The sequence below is a fragment of the Scleropages formosus genome, chromosome 13, assembly GCF_900964775.1.
Source record: "Scleropages formosus chromosome 13, fSclFor1.1, whole genome shotgun sequence".
Classification (NCBI taxonomy): Eukaryota; Metazoa; Chordata; class Actinopteri; order Osteoglossiformes; family Osteoglossidae; genus Scleropages; species Scleropages formosus.
In genome coordinates this window covers 19463949-19480399 of record NC_041818.1, presented here as the reverse complement: position 1 = coordinate 19480399, position 16451 = coordinate 19463949, and the positions used below count along the sequence as shown (strand labels likewise).

At 45.5% G+C, this 16451-nt stretch overlaps 1 protein-coding gene across 1 annotated transcript in view; it reads left to right on the top strand.

The window, feature by feature from the left end:
- Nucleotides 1-16451, top strand: part of col23a1b (collagen type XXIII alpha 1 chain b) — a 135894-nt gene that overhangs the window by 107075 nt on the left and 12368 nt on the right. Inside the window, exons 6-13 of the mRNA XM_018756352.1 lie at nt 5156-5182; nt 5829-5855; nt 8304-8330; nt 9241-9267; nt 12099-12158; nt 13267-13383; nt 15988-16014; nt 16185-16211. Coding sequence (XP_018611868.1) covers nt 5156-5182; nt 5829-5855; nt 8304-8330; nt 9241-9267; nt 12099-12158; nt 13267-13383; nt 15988-16014; nt 16185-16211 — 339 coding nt within the window. The remainder of the gene's footprint in view (nt 1-5155; nt 5183-5828; nt 5856-8303; nt 8331-9240; nt 9268-12098; nt 12159-13266; nt 13384-15987; nt 16015-16184; nt 16212-16451) is intronic.

Below are 16451 nucleotides of genomic sequence, written 5' to 3'. Positions count from 1 at the left end.
CGCCGTTATTATTTGCGCTCCTTTGGTCGACGATGTTATCCAGAGCAAGTGAGAAGGATCCAAATTCAACACTTAAACAGAGAATTAAGAAGTACGGTAGGGAACAACCAATGATAGGAACGTAGGCAGGATGCACGCTTTGCCCATGAGGATGTTTTGATACTGGGGAAATTCAGCCCAGGGGAGAAAATGCATCAAAGACATCGCAAGTTCGCCAGGCTTGTTTTAGCAGACTTTCAGATGTAGGCTTGTTTTTACAGACTGGGGGTGTGGGAGGGTAGTGTACATGACAGATCGCAAAAAGAATCGCTTGACATAACAATGATTCAGGGCATTTGTGGGAAGGACGCTGGTATGCTTTATACTGCTCTTCTGCGCCGAATGTGTCAAGCATCAAAGGAACGGCGTTTAGCAGAGGAGTGTGACATGTATGAGAAATGATCTGAGTGGATTTCTAGCGCACATAACGTCCAGGGAGACAACCTCTCTGGTGAGTGAAAGCAGATCAGAAGTCGGGGCCGCGAACACCGAAGATCCCGTTGGCATTGAATCCAGATGTGCGTTCGTCTCTTCCCACGTCTCTCTTTTCCATCTTCTCGCCCTGAGAGGTGGGGGAAGTGATGGATTTGGAGCAGAGGACATGTGGACATTCGGAGGACATCCGCACGATTTCATAACAAGGCGTCCCACACGCTCGTCCTGGGGACCATCAAGCTCGCTCGCTTGACGGGCAACTCGTGTTATTTTCTTTTTGGTGGCTCAACCAACATTACTTGCAGTTTGCACTCAGTAGTGCAGCTGGGTATTTTTACTGGAGCACCTTAGGTTAAACACTTGTCTCAAAGTTTTGAGCAATTTAAGAGCCGACATATGGATTTGAACCTGCAACCTTCAGGTTATAACCGTGTTCTTATCAGCTGCACTACTTGCTATGTTATAGATACATGTACTAGTGAGTTATGAGCTCCACCAGCCCTCGCTTCGAATCCTGCTCATGAACCTAAATCACGCCGTTGGCTCTGAAATCTGGAAAATGGTACAACCAGCAGTGTTTGTTCAGGGAGTTTCAACTGGGGTGTTTAATAGCAAAGCATCTGCAATCCCCGCCTCTCAGGGCAGGCGAAACCAGCTGATGTCTGTCTTCATGTGATTAAGACGTGCGAAGTTTGGCAAGCCAGCGTAGTGCGCTGTTCCGACCTGCTGTCTCAGACCGCTGCATATTAAGTAACTTCAATTAAACTAATTAAAGGAGGCAATTTCCATCTGCAGCCCCACCCCACATTGTGTGCTTTCTGCGGTGGATGGCAGGTTTCCTACTCATTTACAGCCAAATTCCTGCTTTTAAAACAAACAACATAATTAGGCATCTAAGCAAAATGAAGGCTGTAAATGCTCTAGTTGCTGTCAGCTAAAGAGGCACTGAGGAGCAAACTCTCCCCGACGCTACAGGCCCTACGGGGATGGGAGGAACAGTCTGGGACGTGGCGGGGAAATGGAGAGCGGGAGCTCTTGTGAGCCAGGGATCGAGAACCGAGAAGATCACACAGAGGCAAAGAGCCAGGACCTCTTCTCAGTCAGCACGGTTAAAACCTTTCAGGGAAAGGCATTTTCTGTCTCGCCTCCTTCCTCGGTATCTGTCAGTGGTGTGAAACTGATGAGAAACTGGGACGGTGCAAAAGGTACCTTTACATGCCTGTCGTGAGGAAAAGATAAATATATTTTTTTAAATGTGTTCTTAAATAGCTAAGCATGGAAGGAGGAATCTTCGATATGGAGGTTTCTGTTCCTGCCCGTCACAGGCAACCCCAGTGCTGTGATTACAGGGTTCACACCACGGTAACAACTTACATATAAACTGGCCCAGATTAGTCACCCCTGCCAGCCTTCTTTCCCCTCCTTGCAAAGTTGTCCTCATGGCCCAGATTTATTACAACTCTGATTTTCTTCAGTTACTTTATCAGCAGCATCCAGCAGTTTGAGCAACATGGGGCAGACTTAAAAAATGACAAACTGGGCATAAGCCTGTTGGTATCATTGACGGTGATATACACACATGCAGAACGGTCAACGACTCCTGCCCTTAACCCCACAGGGCTCTATCTACCACCCCTGTGGATTCACAGCGTGGCTCAGGGGCCAGTAAATCCCTGCCAGATGCGCACAAATCAAGGCCAGGCTGCCCTCCTCCCCCCATACACCCAGCGTAATGTCTTTACCAGAGGGATCTTCTCATCCTCTGACACCGAAGGCCTTTTAATGCCTTCAGAAGCCGTATCCCAGCAAATCCGGGACTGTGCCGCATGTAACATTTCAGGGTACAGGATTTCAAGGTGCCCTGATGCAGCACATCAGTAAGGGAGCCTTGCCTGTACTGTATCTGAATTGTTCAAAGCGATTGGCAGATTATGTGGTTTAAAAAGAAAGATAAAATAATTCAAAAGGTCGTTTCAAATGTCTGTGAAATTTTTTTTCTCTTTTTTTAGTTGTTGATACAAAGCAAAATGGACAATTCAGCTTTAAAGTTTGCTTTTGAGATAATCACCCCTTCCAGGTAGGGGGGGCACGGTGGTGCAGCGGCTTTGAGCGGGTCCTGCTCTCTGCTGGGGCTGGGGTTCGAGTCCCGCTTGGGTGCCTTGCGATGGACTGGTGTCCCATGCTGGGTGTGTGTCCCCTCCCCCTCCAGCCTTGCGCCCTGTGTTGCCAGGTTAGGCTCCACTTGGGGCAAGCGGTTTCAGACAATGCGTGAGACCGACCCCTTCCAGGTTGTACCGAGCCTCACTGATATGCTGCCAACAGCCACAATCCAATGCTAGACGAGCAGTTATTGATTGATGGATGGATGTGAGATGTTTAATAAGGAGCACACTGAGTGTCTCTAGAAGCTGCTGTACAGTCATACAGAGAGCAGTTCCAGCACTATTGGATACAAAGCGCAATGCCGTTAGAAAACTTCAGAGGACCATTTCAGAATCCCTTTCAGGGTCTCTCATTCACTCCCAAGGGACCTAGTGGTTGTTCATCAGTAAAAGTGAAGCATGAACATGTGTTGTGTAGGTTACCTTCACAGATTCAAAGGATCTGCTTACATTCTTAACACTAATGTTTCAAGTCTCTTTTGACAGTGCCGCTTTTGTTAGTTTATTTTGATGTGTTTCCATGTCAGTACTACATTTCTACACTGCTGTAGTTTGCAGTCATTTACACTGAGCAAATAATATTCATTACGGGTCAGTTAGAAAGCATAAGAACCCTGAACTGCTCCATTAAAAAAAATGACCCGTTTGTAAAAATGCATTATAGTAGGTAATATAGCATTATAAATTGCTTTGGAGGAAAAGCATTAGTCAGATAAGTAAATGTATTGGTCTCCGGAACAAGAAAAAGCTCTTAGCAAGGATGTCTGTCATGTCCCGGATGAGACGTTAACATTTGTCAGTCAGCAACCAGTGAGCTTTCATATTATCACCATTATTACCATTATCATCTTCAACATCAGTCTGTCCTTTGGAGGGAAGGCAGGCTACCTTCCATGTACCTGCTCTGTAGCAGGGTGCCAAAACTAAAATATTAAACGTTCAGTTCTTTTTCCTACTGCCGTTTCAGCACCTGTGTCAAAGTGGACAGCGACCTTCTGTCCTGATCTTGACGTTCAGTCTCCGTTTCTCCTTCCCTCATTTTCTCCACTTCTTATCAGTTTTACTTAGCGTAAGTAACCAGACACAAAGAAATTGTCTGCCTTGGATTATGTCATCTGTCGAATGTAAATAATAGTATAACATTTCAGCCAAATTTTGTAATGAATGGAAAATATGTGTGTCTGGAGCACATGTACCGTGTGTGATAAGAATTTCTATTTATTCTTCGTGGTGCCTTAAGTTATTGCTCCTTCATTACATCACTGTTTAGGCACATTCTTCCAGACTTCAAAGATTCATTTCCGTACATCGTGGAGGGTGAAATGAAGGAAATTTACACATGCATGAAGGATGCCATTTCACCCCCAGCCGCTCGTCGTGTCTGAGCGGTGCCCACTGGGAGATGTTCTTGTCCTTGTGTCAAACACTGGTTCCTGGCAGAGGCACACCCGTGGTTCAGCTTGTGCGCTCCAACTAAACATCAGAGGCACTACGAAAGTGCAGCGTCCACTCTGAGACCACATCAGAGAGGACCATAGCTGCTCTGAAATGTAGTATAAACTCAGTGTGCTCAGAACTTCACAAAACAAGCTGAAATTAATGGATCAAGGCTTTCGCGGGTATATACACTTTGGGTCAGTGGTTCCCAAACTCCTCTCTGATGCGGACTGCTTCATACGCACACTGATTAACCACTCTGCAGTCAAACGAATTTGATTACCGTACCTATGAGTCATATTTTTATGAAGAAATCAAATCTATTAGAGTATTTTACTCCAAATTAATGAGAGATTGTCCAGAGGCAACCTGAAAATCTCAGTCTGGATCTAATTTCTTATCTGATCATTGTCTTGTACTGGACCTCAGCCACTGGCTTGATAGTTTATTGGTACCTTACAATAGGCCTCCAGACAGGTCTGTCTTTAGTGGTTTTTCCAGCGGTGGTGCAATTTAAAGTGAACTCATTGTCAGTGGTATTTTATTTATTTTTTTAAATCTGTGCCAAACCTGATCCACCATAAGCCCATTTGTCAAACATTTTTTTCTTTGAGTATATTGATGAAAAACCTTTAGTAAATAAATAATTACAGATTTTCTTTTGTTACTGTTAGGTCATTTATTTATTCCTGTCTCCGTCTCTTCTCTCTTCGTGCTCCTTGTAGCATCGCTGCCTGGATTTTCAGACCTTTTTTTTTTTTGCTCAGATCTGCAGTCATGTTCATCGCTTGACCTTTCCGCTTGCTGGTCTGTAGCTTTTGATGAATGACCAGAACCCCTTTAAGTTATGCTAAGGTCAAAATGAACATCATAAATCTAAATATGACAGAATTTACTCATAAATCCTGAAGTGATATTGTCTTTTAGTTGCAGTCTCCAACAGTTACTTTAGTTACTGAAAAACATAACTTCTGTTTCTCTCCTTTTTAATGGCCAGTCTATAATACATGTTTCAAAGAATGAATTCATGATTCGTAACCTTTGGAACTGGTTTTAATACACATGATCTGCATTCATTACAGGGTCCGCTTGGTTTGGACGGAAAACCTGTGAGTATTAATTTCCGAGGTCTGAAGGGAAAAGCAGGTCTCATGGCAGATATGCGAGATTGTTTGTATGTTTATAGGAGTCCAGGACACTGAAAAAGATTTGTACAGGTGTGTTTGTCAGGGACATAAGCAAAAAATAACAGGTGTACAGTGCAATTGGTCCCATACCCTGTATAGGTATAGGCCCACACGCACAATAGAATAGAAAACGTGCAGAGGCATACATGTTTCAGCCGCTCAATGGTCCAGATCCACACATAATTTCAACCCAGGCACACCCTCACATGTGAGCACACATGCATATAACACACACAAACAGGCATTATGCACATCCATAGAGTTACAGACAAAAAATACACATTCTTCCACAAGTGCACATGCATAAACTCACGGAGCCACGTCTTTTTTCTTATTGTTTGGATGAGGATGGATTGCGTTTCGGTGCCGGCTCTTCACCTGTTTGCCATCAGGGCTGTTTACCTTCCCAGAAAGACTGAAATGTCAGGGCATAAATCAGTTTGTCATGGTTCTGCCGAGCGCCGGACTTCAGTGCCAGCGTGACATCGACGTAAAAGCCTTCTTCTGCACATGCTACCTGTGAGTGGGTGATAATGTTCTCCATTCTTTTTTTCCCCAAATTTTCTAGGGTCCTCCAGGTCCAAAGGGAAGTCAGGTATGTCCATTTTCCTTTTATTTCCAGATGCTCTATCAAAAGCCCCATGTGTACTTTATGGGTTTTAGGATTTTATACATATGGTGTTTCTAAGTTTTAAGTGCCTTGCTTGCCAGTTCAGCAACAGTTTTTTTTCTGGGATATAAAACCTTCCTTTTGGTCACCAGCTTTGCACAACATATAGCAATGAATTAAGTAGAAGGACTTCGAAAGTGAACATTGCAGGTTTGAGTCACTGGAGGGGCCAAGGTACTTCACCTGAATAACTCCTGTAAAGTCTTCCATTGTACAAATGGTTAAATGATTCCGTTAAATTTCAGATTTAAGCATCGGTAAGGAAAGAATATAATCTCTCAGACTTGAAATATACTGTAAACTGATTTGAGGTTCACGGACAAATCGCTGGTAAGCTCCAGTCAAGAAGGGCAACAGCAAGCCAGGGTGGTGGTTACTTTGGGTGGAATAAGTTTGCCCACAATGGGGATCTGCTATATGTCAGCTGTTTTCCAATTTTAGAAAAACAATGTCTTGAATCCCAGGGTCTGACCGGTCCGTTGGCTGGTTCAGGAGAACACAGCCTGTGGGACAAACACAACATTGTTTACCGTGGTGAGAACAGAGAGAGGTGGCCTGTGGAAGCAGTCTTGAGTCAGAGGAGAATAACTTGCACTTCACAGCGGAGGCAGTTTATTAGTTCAAATGAGGCTCTTTAAAAAGCCATTATATTTAGTCCTCTGTTTTACTGCCGCTGCCAAGGAAAACCCATTTACCCTGAGGAGAATAAACCAATTTATAGCGGTTCAAGTGCCATTTCAAAATCGCTTCCTCCAAACATCATTAGCCAGTTGTTTCCTGTAAGAAGATGTTAAGCGGGTTTCGTTCGCTGGGAGTTTCGTTAACAAATAAGTTTCCATGTGGCTCCGTCAGGTGCACAGTTATCCTTTCTAGCAGTACTTGCTAACTAAGCAATGTTTCTTTGCTGCTGGAAGAAATGAAAAATATGTGATCTCAGAGCCTCAGCAAGCAGCGGTTTCCCACAATTTGGCTTTAAAAGCCATTTGCTTTAGGCCCCACAAGCTGCTCCAAATCATATGCATATTAAAAGAAATGAACAGATGGCATCTTGTTTAGTTTTCTGCTTAAGAATCTGTGAGCTCACCCAAGTTCATGAGGGTGGCATGGTCCATCCTCAGAGCCAGGAGTGAGATGCGTGTCATTAGTATAACACCAGTATATCCATCATCAACAACCGCTTGTCCCGCGGCCAACCGGAGCCTAACCCGGCAACATAGGGCACAAGGCCGAAGAGGGAGGGGACACACCCAGGACAGGATGCCAGTCTGTTGCAAGGCACCCCATGCAGGGCTCAAATCCCAGATCCACCGCACAGCAGGCACCGGCTGAACCCGCCGCACCACCGCATCACCGTACCCCCTCTCAATATAACAAAAGTGACAGTTTTAAATGTTGCCACAATGCTTTCCAGTGCAGCAACATCTTCCCATTCGCATTTAGTAGATGCTATTCTCCAAAGTGATTTATAATAATTCACCTATTTACCGGAGCAATCTTGTGTAAGTACTTTGCTCAAGGACATTAGAGCAGGAGGTGGGATTTAAACCCATTTCCTTTGCACACATGGCAGCAGCTCTAACCAGTTCACTACCTGCTGCCCCATTCCATGTGAAAAAACGTGAAAGAACATCATTTCGATTTCTTAAAGATGTTCCTGCATAAGTGCATGTGTGTGTGCAAGTGTCTGCCTGTCGTGTGTCTTATGTGTCTGCTTTTGTCTTTCTCTACCTTGAGGGGACATCTTTAAAAGTCGACCACAAAGACAGCAGACCCCAAAAAATATATTTTGCTGGAATGCCCCTTGAAAACAACGTGCTTGTTTAGAGTCCACAATGGAGGGGCAGTCTTACTCCAGGCTCTGCAGGACTCACATGTGGCCTTTCTGTGATTTAGCCTTCGGACAGTTAACAATTGTCAGAACAATGCCAGTTCTCACCAGCAGGAAGCGTGTCGCCCATCCATGGGTCCAATTCTGTCACGAAGTAAATCAAACAAACGAGTGACCCTCCCTCACTCAGATCCACAGCCCCTGCGGTCACGCGTGTGGTCAGGCGTGCTGCTTTCAGTTACGCTTAATTGCTCCTTCTCACAGAGTACATATTTGCACTTCATCGAACTGGGAAGCTTTCAGCCCTACAGCAAAGGCTCATGTGTCCATCTGAATCCCTGCCCAGTGTGTCAGAGAAACTCAAATTGACACTTTCAATGGAGCAACAAGCTGTCGCAACAAGGTCGGTCACCTGGAACATGAACCCGAAATGGTTCGTCCGGTTGACTCCGACACTGCTACTGATTTCCTGATGCTGAATAAAATATGTTCAGTGTAAAAGTGAAAGATGATGCCTTCATTGTCACTCCTTCCTTCTCCTCCAGGGACCAGCTGGGCCAAAAGGAGACAAGGTATTTACAGGCCAATAAAAATATACCATTGTATTTAGTTAATGTCTTTGTCCAAGGCGACTTACAATGCTAGATACACTACAATAAGGTAAATACGATGTAATACGCACTTACTCAGACATACGGACCCTAAAGGTAATTTTACCAGGTCACCTGAAACACGTATCGTTGGATTGTGGAAGAAAAGCAGACTTCCGAAAGGAAATTCGTGACATGTGGATACTGGGACCACATGGGAATCACGCGCACGCAGACCCAGATTCAAACCCAGCACCCTAGAGAAGTGAGGCACCAGTGCTGCTCGCTGTTCCATTGTGCCACGTAAAACATACCATAAACATACAAGTGAGAATGTGTCACACGAAATCATTATATACTGTTGTTATAACCTTACAGTTCCGTGCTCAGCCACTCTGCATTGTCACACAGGCTTTCTAGTCTTTCTTGGAAATTAGTTCGTCTGTCTCTCTGCACACACACAAGAAACGTGTTTGGAGTTAAAGGCGACTCTTGCCTTTTCTGATTGCTTAGGGCCGCACAAAAACAAAACACCTTATTCACCGCGGTGACTTACACTGCTAGATACACTGCGTCACTCATCCATACATCAGTGGAACACACACTATCGGTGAACCTTAACAGCATGTCTTTGGACTGTGGGAGAAAACCAGAGCACCCTGAGGAAACACACACAGACACAGGGAGAACATGCAAACTCCACAAGACTGAGCAGGGATCAAACCCATGTCCTCTCACACCACCCAGGCACTGTGAGATAGCAGCACTACTCGCTGTGCCGCCGTGCCACCCATCTTTAATCAGTATTAGTAGTTTCAACATGTCCTTTGTGTTCAACCAGCCCTTGGTTGCATGTCTTTAAGTAATCTCTTCTTCCTCATTGTCTTTGCAGGGCGACCAAGGAGACACTGGCCCAAGGGTAAGTCATCCTCACATGTCTTCAATGGTGCGAAAATGGAACCACCAAGCCATTTCAGCCAAGGAATTCCCCTTTCGAGCAGAAGAGATTTTGATGAAAGGATATCTACATTGGAAAGAAAGAGTGTGATGCTCTATATTGCATTTACCATCTAATGAGGTCAACCATCAATGGTTTTGGCTCCATACCCCATCTAAACACACATGCAGAAGACACTTTCTCTACTGGCACATCTTCTCATGAAATTGAGACCTCCATCCCGTGGAATTTCAACGTTTTACGTTATCGTCTTTGAGGAAATGGTCAGAATAGAGTCAGTTATGAACTTCTCAGTTCCCACAATTGTCCTTCAAATTTTCTGAGGGGACATGAAAAACAAAATGAAATTAAATGTGTGTAATAAAAGACAATGCTGGAATTTCAGCTTAGAGTCCCAGAAATACCTCAGAGAGCTCTACCACCCAGTCACATCTCTCGCAACGTGAGGCGAAACCCGGGTTAAATCTACCCGAGTGGCTGTTTTTGTTCCACAAGTGTAAACAAAGGTGAAGTCGACTCACTGCTGTGGGTCGTGTGGTTGAGATGTTTTCTGAAAATAGCCCTCTGAGAATGACTTGCAAGAACAGTAAGTGGTCTGGGACATGGTCCTGAGGAGAAATGGAACCGTTAGCAAGGCAGGCAAGCTTAGTTCACTGGATACTGGTCACCACAATCTATACTGAAACAAACACAGAATGCTTCCTCTGGGCTCTCTAAGCCTCTTCAGGAGCAGCTGGTTTCCTCTCCGTGACACATATTACGCACATGTGTACCTTAAACACATATGCCCTGCGCCTTACATTCAGATCAGAGACAGATGGTCAGGGACTTTTCGGCATTTTTTTTTTCCAAAAACACAATTAGGGGGCCGTCTTAACAGGAACTTCCAAATGGAGCTGGCTTTTACATTAACGTGAGGGTCTGTGGGGGTAGACGTCTTGATCAAAGAGCCACTGTTGTAATTTGTTTTTCAAGAGTCAGAAGATTTAGGGGTCGGTTGCTCCAATTTAGCAGAACCACCGCCTCCAACAGGGTCGGCCAGCAACTAAGATCCAAGCTCACGTGAGGGACCGATGGCTCCAAAGCTGCTTCTTACACTGAGGTTGATGGTCACGGTCGCACCTGAGAGAAATGGTTGTGTTCAATGGCTCTGAAAAGACTCTCCTCTTTTTTTGTATGCGACTTGGGTTAAGGCTTCCTCAAGCATTCGTGTTCGCGTGTGTGTTCTCAGGTGGTGTTTTCTTCATACAGTTTCCGCAAATGGACATTATTTTCAGCGTGGTTCGAAACGTTGTGAAAAATCCTTTGTGAAAAAATCATTTTCTACCTGACCTATCCTTATAACCAACCCTTATAAGTTTCCAAGGAGTTTTTAGAGCAGTTTTGTGAGCTGCACGCTCTTGTTTCTGGAAACGACGGGTTACATGTTTCAGAATTAGAGAGTAAATGGAAAAAAATGGTATCATAATTTGAAGGTGGGCCTGATGCTCTGATATTGTCAGCTAACATGAGTTTCATCAGTCAGCATATGCAGTAAAAGCATTTGTTGTAGAGGCATCCCTTTGACCTTATGAATGAGGCAAATTGCTGCATGGTGATTTTCCTGAGTTTTGGGTAGGATAATGGGAGGAAGTGAAATTTCCCCCCTCAGAATGGATGGCATCTCTGCAGATGCAGCCAGCTAATACCTCATATTTCTTATTGTTTCCTATGGGTTCAAAACCAGACTGACCTTTTGACTGCATGAAACCTTTGACTCTGGTTGGGGAGCAGGTAGCGGAGTAAGCGGGCAGTGGTCCTGCATCACTGTCACCACTACCCCTACACTTCATTCATCATCATAGACGCTGGTGTTAGTTCAGACCTAGTTCCAAATTTCGCAGAAATGTGAAACAAGCAGCTGAAATGCCGAAGGGCAACCTCAACCCACCCCGTGCACACCCGCACACACTCATCCAGTCATCAACCTTTGCACAGGCCTTGTTCTCTATAACAAAGACCTGCTGACCTCTGCTTCCTTATGGATCGCCTTGGTTGGGGGGTAGGAGGTGCAGTTTGAGTCAGACTGAACAAGCTGTGGGACCTGGAGGTTGCTAAGTGTCTAATTGCCCGTACACAGGGGATCACCACTGCCTTCCCAGAGTTTCTCCGGAGTGCACGTGCACTCAGAGAAAGAGCCGCAGGAGTAGTACTTGCAAGGGTCATGCTGACTCACTAACTGATATTTTACTCCTTCGTGTTCCAAGCAAACTGGGATTTACATGATCACGGAAAGAAATGTTGGGCTGTCGGACGTAAAAGAATGCCAAAACACACACACACAGAGAGACACACACACACACAGTCTGAAGCCGCTTGTCCCAGCCGGGGTCGCGGCGAGCCGAAGCCTAACTCGACAACACAGAGCGTAAGGCTGGAGGGGGAAGGGACACACCCAGGATGGGATGCCAGTCCATCACAAGGCATCCCAAGCAGGACTCAAAGCCCAGACCCACTAGAGAGCAGGACCCAGTCAAACCCGCTGCGCCACCGTGCCATCGCACCCCCCCCTCCGTAAAGAACACCAAGCAACGTACAAATTAAGCCAATTATATGTGCTATAAGAGGAAAGTTTTGATATCTGCCGTGACGAAGGGGCGACAGATCGATGTGTAAACATCCCTCTTGCTGACGGATGGTAGGATGCTGGATGATGAGGTTGTGCTGTTGATGATGTGAGCATAGCCCTGGAAGCATTGGACATGGAAGGTGTTCATGTTGTCATGTGCTGCTTGCCCTCCCCCTCCACCCAGGGACTCCCCGCCTCCGGTGCATCTGCGGGACTGCTCAGTAATCAAATTCTCACCTTGAAGGTTTGTCACCCCCAGCCTCTCAGACTCTTCTACACGCTGGACCGTGGACACCCTTACTCCTGGGCCCTTCCTCCCCCATTTCCACTCACTCGCTGTCTCTCTGTTTTACTCTCTGCCTTCCCAGTAAAGCTCAGGGTCCCTGATGTGTCAGACTCCATGCTTCTCTTCACCACATTCCCTGAGTGCATTTTTCTTCTCTATTCTCTCTCTTGCTCCCTGTTTTTCTCTCTTCACCGTGGGCCACCCCGTTTCCCCACCTTCCTCCTGCTCAGATGGTCTTTCCGCGTTATGATCATGGCTTCCTCTCTGGCGATCATCCCAACTTTAAGAGGTTCATCCTGAAGGTAGAGCCTGTTCTCTCCTCTGCCCTTCACCGACTCCTCTGTTTGACCTCTGTGTTCCATCTCTCCTTGCTCAACCCTTGCTCTTTCCTTCATTTCACTACCTCCCCCCTCCTCCTGTCTCTAAACCTGCCTGTCTCTCGCACTCCACCCCCGCTTTACCCGCTGCTGTCTCCCTGACCTCTCTGATTTACATTGCACGCTGGCTTGTGTGTTTTAAAATACACGCCTGTTTCAAACTAGAAGAAGAAAAAAACAAGAAACGACCACATGCCAAATCTCTTTTTTGGAATGTGTGTTTTTCATTACAGTCTGAATAAAAAGGCTTTGTTGGTAGAACTTTATTCTGAAATTATATGGCTTCCAGAACTATGTTAATGAGCGAACAAAAATAGCTTCTTTTTCTTAGTGGTAGCACTTAATGATATCATTTTTTGTAATATAACTTTCTTTTTTCATTTCACCACAAGTGTCTGGGAAAAGAGTCCCGATTCTATTGCTTTAGGCTTGCCTCTGCTCTGTGACTATGGCAAAGAGTTGTCAGTAAAATTCTACCAACACCAATAGGTGTGAAGGCCGTGAAACAGTCTTATAAATGTCAGACAACTCAGAGAAGTTATCAACACTGGTTCTGATGCCATCGAAAAAGGATGTGATTAACAGCAGCTTATGGTTGTACCTGAGAAATTGAATGTGAAAGTGTTTTGTCACCTACTGATGGCTCTTACCGTACTCTTCCACTCCCTTCTTGTCTCCTTTAACTGCAGGGTGATCAAGGACAAGCTGGCCCACCTGGTCCCCCAGGACCTCCTGGATCCCCTGGTCCAAGAGGTCCTCCTGGAAACACAGGGAAGGATGGGCCCAGGGGTCCCCCTGGAGAGTCGGTAAGTGCCAACCATCACTGCCTCAGACATCGCCGAGTGGGGATTATTAGGGTTCCTATTCAGTGCCCATGCTAGGCACCAGTGTGGTTCTGCACTACGGGGCACAATGGATGTGCTTCTTCTGTGCCTCAAAGTCAGATTCTGATGTTGATCTCCAGTGCCAGACTCAACATTGACCTCCTCCAATGGTAGCCTCAATATTGGTCTCCAGTGAAAGCCTCCAGCATTGGTCTCCAGTGTCAGCCTTTATATTGATCTCGAATGTTAGCCTCAATGGTGAGCTATAAAGCCAGCCTCAAAGTTGATCTCCAGTGTCAGTCTCCAGTGTTGATCTCTAACTAAAGCATTCAATGTTGGTTGCCCATGAAGCCTCACTGTTACATTCAACTTTCATGCTCCATTAAACCCCAGTTTAAGACCCAGCAGCTGTTGATCTCCATTACTGAGTCTTTACATCTAAATGTGAGGAGAGGCAGAGTGCTGCATCACTGTGAAGCATCTCAATGGGGTTGGAGGGTGAGGGAGGTCTCAAGGGTGCCTGTGGTCGACTCAGGGCACCACACCTTTCAGTTCCCACTATTTGACACGTCGAGAGTACTACTGTGGTGCCACAAAGTTGGGGTGGAGAGGAGGGAAGGGACCCATGGGATGCAACACAACCCCCTGCCTGGCGCTGCGGCTTTGGGGAGCAAAGCGGAAATAGCAGTCGGACTGCCACTTCATCTGGTTTGTGTAAGAGCCAGCCACAGAGGGCCCAGGCCAGGCCCCAGTCCCATCGTGCCCCGTAATGGATATGGCCTGGGCCTGACTTTGGCAACTGCCTGCTTTTGTCTCACATCGACGGCTTTTGCTGCAGGCTAAAGAGTGCTTTTCAAATGCAGCTCTTTCCTTCAAAGGTGACCATATTTGCGGAATCAATGGTGTGAATGCGGTGGGATAGTTTCTGTCTAGGAATCAGTTTTTCTCTCAAGCTAAAGAATTCAATTAATTTTGCATTTCTGCCAGGATGAAAGTGGAATTGTGGATGGAACATAGTGGCGAGATTCTGGCCGCTGGGAAAAAATCGCCGGCATCTTCAGTTCGTGTTCATGAAACAAAATGAAACCCAGACAAGTGGAAAAAGAGGTTAAATGCTTTAAAATCTGAGTAGCTGTTGAGATTTATAAAGTGCTTCCTTGTTTATTCCTTCAAGATCCTCTTTTCTCATTAATTGGAAATATTGTGCAATCATGTCAAGACAACACAACAGAAAAGATTAAAACTAAATCTTCTCTGTCTAGTCCTCAGACAGTTTATAAAGAAAGTAGGGTCTTTCCATGACATATTTTCTTTAATGTCACTTTTATCCTTTGTTTCCAAATTTTATCTTTTGTCTACAAGGAGGAGTAAGTCCAAGTGGTGCTTTGGGGCTGGCTGAGTAGGGTGTGGGGACCCACAGTGTTTTCCAAGGGAACTGAAAGGGAAGAACAGACATTTTGAGTAGCTAAGAAAGCCTAACTCCAGGGGGTAAGACTGACTTTATTAAGGGGCTTGCATTAGCTACAGGGTCATGGAGACACAATTCCTCCAGGAGAAACATCCATGGGAAAAAACAAGTACAGCATGTGGAATCCTTGCAATTTTTGGTAAAATTCCATTTAATAAAGTACATAGACTGAAATTAGACATTTTGCAGTTACTTCAATACAGGGGTCAGCTTTCTACAAATAGAGTTTCTGACATGCGAAGGGGGTACTGAAGCAAGAGCGTGCATGAAGCTATGACCCAAAATGTGACCTCATCATAGATGCTCCATCATGTAGCTTGTGTCCACTTGGATCTTCTTAATAAGTGGCTCCAGCTCTGTTTGCTCAGTATATTCACGGTGAAGCCAAGACAAATGCATGTACGAAAGCAGGATGTGTATCTGCTTGTGTGGGTGTTGTCCTGAAAGAAGAAAAACGAACGATCGGTGTGTGTTAGATGAAGTGAAGGGTAACACACAAACACAAACATCACTAACAGTGGAGTGAAGAGAAGGGGCCAACCCCTGGCTCCGGTGGGCTTGTTTTCGTTGTGTGTTTGGATGGGCAGATTTTGCTCGTAGGGCTGAAAGGGGTCCCCGTGAATTCAAGAAACCAGAACCAACCCAATCAGCAGTGCTGTACTTCACAGCTGATGGTGACTCCCTGCTGCTGCTTCAATGAGACACTGACACCTAGTGGCAACCTTAACGTCGGATGTGATACAGTCCGTGTTCCTCTTCTAGTCCTCCACCCATTATTTCCCTGTTTGTCCAGTGTGGGGTCACAGTGGCCCTGGAATGTAGTTCTGGACGCACTGGACAAGCTGGATGGGGCTCAAACAATTCATAAAGCATCCTCGCACAGGCACAATTTCACAATAAGGGTAATTCATTGGACTCTGGTCTCTGGAAGGAAACCATAGTGCTTGGTTTAAAGCCACGGAGCCACAGGGAAAACATGCAAACTCAGCACTGAGAGAGTCAAGGAACCCTTTCAAACCTGCAACCTGCTAAGCGCAAGGAGGAAAAGGACACCCACAGCTTCCGTTAGCTCGTATTGCATCCATTTAAGGCTGACGTCTTCTGCTCACTTTCCACAGGGTATTCCTGGAAAAGATGGTGTTGAGGTGCGTCTAAGTTCTTCACTTGGCCGACACCTTTTCCAGTGTTTATTCCCCAGTTCAAATGTAGATATTTGAATCTAACCTCTTATCCATACTCTTACCATTTATCTTGTACAGTTTTCCTGCCTTGCTCAGAGCACTTAAACCTTAACAATCCATTTCTTTCCTCACAGGGACCAAGAGGTCCTCCTGGAAAAAATGTAAGACTTCTACATAATTACACCCTTAAAAATATTCTCATGTCTTAACAACACTTGGTTTCTTAGTCATTGATAAACCTTTACTTTCGACTCCATCCCGCAAAGGATCAGGTGGAATGAGAATCTGAGATCCCCACCCTGAGAAAAGCAATTATTTGGGAACTTCTGAATTTCCAAGTTTGAATTTGCAGTCAGGAGAGAATATTACACGCAGATGAGCCCCAGGGTTCACCCATGCGC